We start from the raw sequence: 10,086 nt of genomic DNA, 5'->3' as shown, positions 1-10,086 counted from the left end.
GCTCAGAGACAAGGTACGCTTTTTCACTGTGAGGCCAACAAAAGCAAACATGTCAGAAAACATAGCCTCAAACAAGTGTGTGAAACCGTAAAGGTCAGAACTCTTCATACAGCGCTGGCTTTATATGGATGAAATATCCAAACTGATGATGACTGATGAAACAAAGGTAGAGAAAAATAAACACTAAAACTGAAAAATATATGTATTTGAGAAAAAATAGAGCTTTTAAAAACTGCAGTCAGGTCCATATGATTTTTGAAAATGAAACACTTTTTTCTCTAAACCACCTCAGTAGAGTTTATGTAGTTAATCGAAGTTGGACAGACTAACACAGTTTGACTGATAATTTGTTGTTTTTCATTCTTGGATGCCTGAAGTCTCACCATAAACTGTTTCCTTCACTAAAATGCTCCGCAGGCCTTTACTGCAGCCGCCTTAAGCTGCTGCTCATTTGTGGTTTTCTCAGCATTCAGTTTTCTGTTTAATAACTGAGAAGTATTTTCTATTTATATGACTCATAATTTATGGCCACTTATCATACCTCCAGATCTATTTTATTTCACACGCTCTTTGTCTTTCCACATCATTCATCATAATTTAGTTGTCTTCTGTGGTCTTTCGGGCGTTCTTGGTGTTGCAGAGCTGACCGCTGCATTCCTTCTTTTTGAAAATGAACCAGATAGTTTACTTGGTCACTTGTAAAGTTTTTTTCATCTCTTTTCCTTTTGGTTCATTTTGGATTTTAAACCTAATGATGGCCTGCTTTGCTTGCATCAACGTCTCTCTGGACCTCACATCAAGAATTCCAGTAAACAGCTACCAAATGCAAGTTCAGCTTTTTGTATCAACTCTTTCTATATGCTTAATGTATCATGAAATAGCAAAAGAGCAGATTTCACCTGGCCATTAAGCTGTTTCTCAGTCAGGTGTCCCATTAAGTTTCAGCCTCTGAAAATGGGGGACTGTGAATTAAAAACGCCTGTAATTCCTAAACTTCAGGCACATCTCGATCGACTAATCTAAAATGCACTGTGGTGGTGTACAGAGGCAAGATTATAAAATATGGGCTACTGTTCAGATATCAATGCAAATGATTCTCATGTAGTGCTTTTATACTCTACCTGAAAAATCTACCTAAGCAATCAAAGCACTTTATACAACTTTCCTGGTTCATACAAGCACTTCGTTGTCTACCTAAGGGTTTTCTCACACGTTCACATTCTCATGTGTGATGACCTATTTCAGCATCTTGCCCCCGGATATTTGGCGTGCAGACTCGACCTGCTCTACCTCCTGAGCTATAACCACCCGATGTCTGCATTTATGTACCCAGTATAAATAAATAAATGACAGCGCAGTGGAGAGCAGACAGGAAGAGACAGAATGGCGAGGACTTGCAGCAGAGGGCTGCAGGTCAAAGTCAAACCCGGGCCGCTGCATTCAGCCTTTAGTGACATATGGTTTCCTGCTCACGCTGTTAGCTAAACTGGTGCCACTTAAAATTTAAGCCTAAATACATTTTTACAATCTCATGACCGGCATAGTAAGGTAAATCCTTTTTTTTTTTTTCATTTTATCAATTTGTTAAGATCTCATACTCAAAATAATTTATGTAAAAAGGAAAATACAAATTTTACACACATTAAAAATGTTTGTGTGAATGAGTTTTTACAGACTGTAGCACAGGCAGATTTTACAGCAGCAATTTTGCCATGAAGTAACAGGTAAGCATTAATTAGGGGTCTGATAGGAAAGCATCCAGGTGTGTGTTCTATACTATAGACAGTATAAACTAAACTACTACTATTTCATCAGAATAGCTGCTGTAAGAAGGATACTTTATATTTATTATCCTGATCTGTGTTCTCCATTTGTGGCACTATTTCCAGCATCTTCTTTTGTAAAGAAAGGCCTTTATGGTGTCTTATTTACTGTATCGCCTCCTAAAGATATCAGGATGAAACCATAAACAGCTCAGACACGTTCTCACACACTTCCACTGACCCTGCTTAGCACTTCCCAGAACAGATTTTTGTGTGTTTAGACGCTAATGATTATAAACTTGTCATCGGCAATGATTGACCATCTGTGTGTGTGTGTGTGTGTGTGTGTGTGCATGTGTGTGTGTGTGTGTGTGTGTGTCACCGTGGACTCTGATTTACATCAGTACTTCCCCGCTCGCACACACTGTGCACTCCATTATCCCCTAGCAGAGTGTGTGTGTCAGCACTTCAGGTGCCACATTAAGGTGATGTGTTTAATCATCAGTTCAGCCACTGGCCTGCCCTCTTCACACGCAGATGTAACAGTGTGCCTCGAGATGTTTTGGTAGCAGACCAGTCAGCTCGCAGGCGAGGGCCAGGTGTGTGTGTTTGACGCCGTGAGTGCGTTGGATGGGAAGTGAGCATTTAAAGGCAAGGGTTTGCAGATTTTTAGGGTGTGTATCATCTTCTTCTCGAGTTTATGGTGTTTGCAAAGTTCCAGTGTCAGATGAGAATCTAACCGCAGAGGCGGACAGGTGTGTGTGGCCGCAGGGAACCTTTCGACAGTGCCGCGAACGCTCAGGATGTCTAACTCCACCAGCAGCTTCTACGCCCTGTCGCAGTCTTTCAGCTTCTCAGACATCATTGTCATTGCGACCTACTTTCTTCTCAACCTCGCTGTTGGCATCTGGGTAAGAATCGAGAGGGGTGAATGAATTTGTGCCGTTCTACTAATTCAGCTCGTTTTGGATGTTTGTGCAAACCAGTTTGTGTGTCAGTCCTCATGCAGGGTGAGCAGAAACACACTGAGTGGATATTTCTTGGCTGGGCGGGACATGGCCTGGTGGCCGGTGAGTCCATCTGACATTAACTGTGGAAATAAAGGGTGATCTAACAGTGAAGGCTCTGTGATCCTGCAATAAGTTGATTTTAGTTTTCACAGATGGTAAAAGTGATAGATGTAGGCTACACTGACATTAGGAGATACACAACTTACTGGGTAAATTTGTTCTCTGAATCAAGCATCGGTAAACAATTGTATGATTCTTACAGGCACTTAAAAGGGTGAAGAAAAATGTAGAAATCAATTCTGCTTGTTTTACTAAAATTCAGCCACCCCTTACTTATGCCAAATATAGTCAGTAACAGCTAAAACTGTAAGGCCAAGCTGGGTTCTAAACTTAAGAGAGACTTGCTAGACTTATGCTTAACTGAAACTGTAACTCATTAAGTAAATAACAATGTGATGATAAACACTGACGTTAATTAGGCTACATGAGAAATGAAAGAAGACAAATGCTACAGTTGCAGAAGTTTTGAACCCTCTGAGAAGATTTTCCATCATTATGAGCAAAAGCATCAAATCCACAAACTGCATGCAGGTCAGGTGCTTGCAGCAGAGTATTTCTGCAGAATTCCAGTAAAACCTCCAAACCTTTTCTTCTGTCTTGCACAGATTGGATCGTCTCTCTTTGCCAGTTCAGAGGGCTCGGGTCTGTTCATCGGTCTGGCGGGGACGGGAGCTGCCGGAGGCATCGCTGTCACCGGCTTTGAATGGAATGTGAGAAACACAAAACCGCAGTCAGTGAAACATGCGTGCTCATCAAAACAATACGAGATGCTGTTTTGAAGTATCTGCTAATGGTGATTAAATGCATTGTGGCATGGAATGAAGCAGAACAAGCCTGCTAATCCTTCAACAACTTGTCTCTTTTGTGGTGTGCTGACTAGACAAAAGGGGGGGGGGGCATATGACATTTGCAGCTAAATAAAAATAACATCACTTGCAATTACCTGCTTTACAATAGAAAGTTTACCTAATATGAATATGGCTGTCTAGACCACAAACGTCATTTCAATGTCTTCCTTTCTTCAGCTGTAACAGGCAGCTTACAGCAGGGGGCAGCAGCAGCATAGCTGTCCTATGTGGACGCAGAGCATGCATCTTAAATAAAGAGACCTGTGAGCTGACTCTGGTGGATTTCTCATTGAATCCCTCTGTTTTTTATCTGACCCCTTCTCCCCAGGCCACCTATGTGTTGCTGGCTCTAGCCTGGGTATTTGTGCCTGTCTACATCTCCTCAGGGGTTGGTCTGCACACACAAACACACACATGCACACACACTCACACAGGTACCCATCTGCTTGTTCAGGCTGGTTCTGCAGGTACGTTTTGGTGCCAGGAGGCTTTTCCCCAACAAGGATTCCCCCGCCTTGTAAATTCCCCAACAGGGTGTTACTGCACAGCACTCACACACACACACATCTTAGTACTCACTTTATTGTTTGTTGGCACGTATATTAAAAAAGATAAAGTCATAAATACAGTTGTGAACATACTAAACTTCTTCATAGTCGGTATCTTGAATCCATCCAGAGTTTTCTTAACGAAATAGGTCACTGCACATAACTGGCATTTTTTTCCTCCCCTTTGGGCTATTTATCCAGCTACATCAGGGGTGTCAAACATAAGGTACGAGGACCAGAATTGACTGGGAAAGACGGCCCACTGGACAGTTTTGGAAAATGTTATGGAGTGCATAGATTTTGACCTGTGAGCTGTGTTCCCATAAGTTTTACAGCTTTTCCTACTGATCCCACAACCTTCCACAGAAATGTCTGTTTCTACAGTAGTTAAAAATAAGACAGTATATGCATTTTTACAATTACAGGACAGTCTGGCCAATGAACTACCAGCACCTTTTCTGTAATTTGCACATTTATCACATAGTTTCACTGGTCAAACCCACTGTAGATCAAAGTGAGCTGTGTATGGTCAGTGGTATAAATAGACTTTGACCTTATTGATCTACCGGTACTTTTTTTGTATAAGTCATCCGGGGTTTTTTTCCCCGCACATCTTGTGATGCAATTTCACAGAAAAGGGAAGCTTGCAGCTGAGGGCAAACATCAGTAGTGTTTACTTCCTGTCACATGCACAAATGTTTTCTCCCAGACAGCTCAAACTTTCTTCTACAGACTGATATAATAAAATATAAATATAATATAATCAAAATGGCAATATGAGACAATCAGGCCATGAGGAAAATTATATACATTTTGTAGATTTTGGGGTGAACTGTCTCTTTAAGTTTGCCTCCTCTGTGTAGCTGTGGCACATTGAAGATGTTGAAATGTCTTGTGTCCAGATCGTGACCATGCCAGAGTATCTGGGACGCCGTTTTGGAGGAGAGAGGATCAGAACCTACCTGGCTGTCCTCTCGCTGATGTTGTCCGTCTTCACAAAGATTTCAGTATGACTATGTGGCACAAACACACCCACATAGAACCCCGTCTGACTACACAAGTGTCTCAGATGTGAGATCATTTGTTTGCCAACATCGCTGACTGGCATGTTTCTCTCACCAGACTGACCTGTACTCTGGAGCCTTGTTTGTTCAGGTGTGTCTGGGATGGAACCTGTACCTGTCTACTGTCCTCATGCTGGTGGTCACTGCGCTCTACACCATTGCAGGTAGATTTCAACAATTCAGATTTACGTTAATTCTAATATTTTATTATGCAAACAGAAACCCCTGACACAAACGTGTTGCATATTTTGGAATGTAAGACTCGGCAATTGTTTGTTTCTTTGCACAAATAAAAAGCCATCTCTGTCTTTCAGGTGGTCTCGCTGCTGTCATTTACACAGACACCCTCCAGACGTTTATCATGCTCGTTGGTGCAATTATCCTGACAGTTACTGGTATATGCTATTTCATAAACACAAAGTATTGCAGGCCAATTTGCAGATAATAATCATTCAACAGCAGCAATAAATGTGCATCCACAGCTTTCAATGAGATTGGTGGCTACAGCAAGCTGGCCGAGCGGTACAGCAGAGCGATACCCAGTAAAATTATTCCCAACAGTACCTGCCACCTGCCACGGCAGGACGCCATGCACCTGTTCAGAGACGCCGTCACCGGAGACCTTCCCTGGCCCGGGATGACTCTGGGGCTCACCATACTGGCCACATGGTACTGGTGCACTGACCAGGTAAGTCTGGAGGACAAAACTCAAACACTCAAGGTGTGAGGATCAATCTATATACTGGTATTGGTATCAGATCGATACTTTATTTGTATCATCTGAGTACAGAATTGTTGTTTTATTAAGAATTTTTTTTTCACCTCAAACACACATGAAAAATGTCCGAGCCTTTTTGTGTTGACTGACATTTAAACAACAGAAGTCGACCTTTAGAGAACAGCACATTTACATTATAGGTCTCCAAAAAACCCAGTTTCAACATACACGAAAAGCTGACAAGTGTGTTTTGTTGTGTTTTGTTATTGTTCTCGTGGAGAGCAAAACTCACAGTGATTTAGCGGTCATTAAAATGTTTTCAGAATTTGCAAATTAATGATTATTCGTCTCATAAGTCAGGGCCCACAGCTCTCCCCTCTGCTGACCCCATTAATTTGCCCTCCACTATTCATAATGACAAATTCATGTTGTGCTTTAAAAAGCTTTTGTATTTTTCTATTAAAATCACAAACTAAAATCTCTCAGTAGATACCAAATACAGCTTTACACTTTTTCTGCCATGCAAGCTTTACTCACTTTTATTCAGGCAGGTGTTTTTGTTGCTCATAGATCCTTTGTGAGTTCCACAAAGAAGCATTTGTGAAATGCCATCTTCGTGTTTGCCGAGGAATTTTACATGTCTTTTTGTTGTTTTGTTGTCTTGGCTGGGCTGTCAAAGACTTGTCATGAAGTCACTTCATGCCGTTTCCCAGTTGTGCTGAAAGATCATCAGGTCTCTGCATTCTAAAGCACATTTCTTTTACAAACCTCAGTGTGTTTGGCTCTATTTATCCTTTCTAGCACGCTGACTAATCTCAAGATTGAGGCACTGAAAAGCATGTCTATACTAGGATGCGGCTGTCATGCTTCACTGTTCCTGTGCTTCACCATAAGAAAAGCATTAGACAGGCGCTGAGCAGTGCAGACTGCAAGTTTTGTTTCAACGCACTGCCATGACCTCCACGTTTTTGTTGAGTTACTAAATTATCAAGGTCTAGACACATTGCAAAGGATGTTTCAGATGACAGTTTGGTCTGCCATAGCACAGGGTCTGAATACTTATAATCCTAAATCTGAGAACGTGTTTGTCTGTTTTAACTATGGGTTATAGAGGACTTTGAAGCTGGACTATGTTTGGAGAGCTGCTCCAAGAAGCTGAATTCCATTCTGTTTGATATTAATGTTATCTCTTTATGAGCCACAACAGTCCCAGTTTCTTATGCAGCACTTTGGAAAAAAGTTAGGCAAACTAGACTCTGTTGCGCTAGTGTCACTGCATCCTCAAACCTCTGCAAAAAGAATAAAGGCTGGGCTCTGCCATGTTGCCCAGATGCTGATTGTGAGCCAAACCTCAGCTCCAGGCTACAAAAATCCCTCCAGAAAGCAAGAAGCTACAATTATATTTTTCTGCAAACCAGGAAGCAAAAGCAAACATACCTAAAAATACTTTGGAGTGTTCGTTCACAGTCATTTACCGTGGAATATTTCCTGATCAGCTGTCTGGGTTGTCAGGCGCTGTATGCTTGAGATATTCTCTTTCATTTTTAGTAATGATGTGCTTCCTTCAAATATTAAGATGTTTGTACAATACAGTGGTATGTTTAAATGAACTAATGATTTATGTGAGCCGATTGAAGCAAAACAATGGTGCAAATTGAACTGTCTTTTTATTTACAACATTAGAACTTCTGGTTCCATGTTTTTCACACATGTTCATACATCTGCAAAGGTAAAGGCAACACCCTCTCACCATCAGCAACCATGATATCAACACTAGAGCCTAGAGCCTGCATGTCACAGATACATTGCACGGTGTGTGACATGGGTTGGCAGAAGAGAATCACAGCTGACCAAACACAGTACCATAGCTTTAAAACAATGGATCGCTCATAAATCAGTTGCAAGATTGCATGCTATCTTGTTTTGCATGTTGTAAACACAAATACCTGATATGTTATTATCAGAGTTTATTTCCGCACAAACACGTCAGCAAAGTTCCTTTTTGGTCAGGCACTCATTTGAAACCACCCAGAGATATCTGAGTAAAGCAGATCTTGTAAGCCTTGTGTTGCAGTTTCCAAACAAAAAGAAGATTAAAAAAAAAAAACCCAACACATCCCACAATGAAGCATTAATGTCCTCGCGTTCCCCGACCAGCCCACAGATCTACCTGACAGGCTTATTATTCTGAGGTGCTTTCTTCTGCGGTGCTCCTCCTCGTGTTCTTAAGTGTTTAAAAGTGTTAATTTTGGAGAAAGAAACTCCAAGTAATCCCGTCTGGTTGGCTGGTGGCTGTGGTGACGTGTGGGCTGCCTTCTTGTAGCTGGGACTGTGTCGTCTCGGTGACCGCCCGGAGCGGGTCTCTACGCGCAGCTGGGCCGAGTCAGGCTGGAGCATTTGGCCCTGCCAGTAGCGGTAACCTCCTATCACTGGGCCTGCTGCTCGGGTAGGCCGATGATAACTTCCTGGTTTGGCGATAACTACTTTTGGTCCTCTTGCTCTTGCATCACGACCTGGAGATCTAGAGGTCTGAAACAACTGAAGAGCACAGAGAGGGGATTAAAACTCTAAATCCTCTATTATTCTCTAAGGAGTACCTCAGGGGTCAATCCTGGAGCCACTGCTATTCATTATCCATGTTTTATCACAAAAATTATCAGATCTACTTTTCTTATTTACAGATGGTTATGTCAGGAACTTACTTCAGTTAAAATCTAACAGATCAAAATGTAATTACATTTTAATCACACTTTAGCTTTAAGGAGCCCTCACTTAAGTCATAGCTGGTTTATGTTTGATTGAAATAACACGAAAAAAACATGTCTGTGTCTCTACAGCTATAGTTAGCCTGCTCATCTTCTACAATGTAAATAGACGGTTCACCAAATGGAACATTATCTGAATGAAAAGAAGGAGATGAGGGAGGTTAGGCTATTGGTTATGCAAGAATTTAACTGGTCCTAACAAACGAAAATCAAATCAATTGAACTGTATGTGGTTCTAATTTGTTTTTTTCTACTGTTAACAGGAAATGTTACTATTTATTATATCCATTTATATCTTATTGAACCATATATTACCTGGTTATGTCTTTTGGAAATATTTTTAAGCGCATTTCTGTGTGTGTAGGTTATCGTACAAAGGTCCCTATCTGCTAAGAACATGAGTCATGTGAAAGGAGCCTCCATCTTTGCCGCCTATCTAAAGATGCTGCCCTTTATCTTCATCGTCCTCCCTGGCATGATCAGTCGAGCTCTCTACCCCGGTGAGTGTACACGAGCGTGGGTGCTCAGTCGCTCATGCGCACAGACACGCAAATACCTTTTAAATTGGAGGGGAAAAATATGTCATGTAAGCATGTACCGCAAGCAGGTAGGGACTTGCTTCTGGTACCACTGATGAGACACACCTATTTTGACGTGGGTTACATAAATGTGTGCTTTTCCAGTAAGTGCTGCATACTTTTGGGCAGCAATCACAATTTGTGGGAATTTGAGCAGTGGTTTTGTCAGTGATTACTCATTACACTTTAAAAAACGTTTAAAAGATTTAGCATTGTGTCATCTAGGGCAGAAACTTCCCTAATGGATTAAGCTGTTTTACCTTTTTTATTTTTTTAATTAAATGAATACGCAACTCATCAATATAGCCTGACACTGACATCTTTGTTAGAAAATGAAAAGATAATAATTCGTGTTTACTAATGTTTATTGTAAAGTGGTAAATTTTGTTATATTGGGACTTGAAGCTATAAACATTATATGGATATCTGTCACAAAGCAGTTTGTATTGCTTGCTTTAAACCGTGCCTAAACAGGCGTGCGGGTTGGCAACAGTGTAAATCACAAGACCGGAGAGGAGAGAAGTGCACGTCCTGTTTCACTCACGGCTTAGTTTTGTTTTCATTGGCTGTTTGGTTTTCTTTTGGCACTAAGATCTACTTAAAAAATGAGATTAAAAAAAAAAAAAGTTTGAGTTAAAATACACTCCTCTCTGAAAGACTACACCACAGGGTAACTGAGGTTTTAAACTGTAACTTCGAGGGGTCGAATGTGAAGTGAGTCCAGCAACAACA

At 41.2% G+C, this 10,086-nt stretch overlaps 2 protein-coding genes across 2 annotated transcripts in view; one reads left to right on the top strand and one right to left on the bottom strand.

The window, feature by feature from the left end:
• Positions 1-2,285: 2,285 nt before the first annotated feature.
• slc5a10 (solute carrier family 5 member 10) overlaps positions 2,286-10,086 on the top strand; it is a 22,388-nt gene continuing 14,587 nt past the window's right edge. The window contains exons 1-9 of the mRNA XM_003455975.5: positions 2,286-2,674; positions 2,762-2,833; positions 3,439-3,543; positions 4,010-4,069; positions 5,132-5,236; positions 5,352-5,457; positions 5,608-5,688; positions 5,776-5,981; positions 9,141-9,276. Of these exons, the coding sequence (XP_003456023.1) occupies positions 2,567-2,674; positions 2,762-2,833; positions 3,439-3,543; positions 4,010-4,069; positions 5,132-5,236; positions 5,352-5,457; positions 5,608-5,688; positions 5,776-5,981; positions 9,141-9,276 (979 nt within the window). The 5' untranslated portion in view covers positions 2,286-2,566. The remainder of the gene's footprint in view (positions 2,675-2,761; positions 2,834-3,438; positions 3,544-4,009; positions 4,070-5,131; positions 5,237-5,351; positions 5,458-5,607; positions 5,689-5,775; positions 5,982-9,140; positions 9,277-10,086) is intronic.
• The window catches only part of fam83gb (family with sequence similarity 83 member Gb), a 9,753-nt gene continuing 7,326 nt past the window's right edge, over positions 7,660-10,086 (bottom strand). The window contains exon 5 of the mRNA XM_005460736.3: positions 7,660-8,549. Within this exon, the coding sequence (XP_005460793.1) occupies positions 8,178-8,549 (372 nt within the window). The 3' untranslated portion in view covers positions 7,660-8,177. The remainder of the gene's footprint in view (positions 8,550-10,086) is intronic.

Source organism: Oreochromis niloticus, linkage group LG6 (assembly GCF_001858045.2).
Source record: "Oreochromis niloticus isolate F11D_XX linkage group LG6, O_niloticus_UMD_NMBU, whole genome shotgun sequence".
NCBI lineage: Eukaryota > Metazoa > Chordata > Actinopteri > Cichliformes > Cichlidae > Oreochromis > Oreochromis niloticus.
This window is presented reverse-complemented; position numbering and strand designations above follow the sequence as displayed.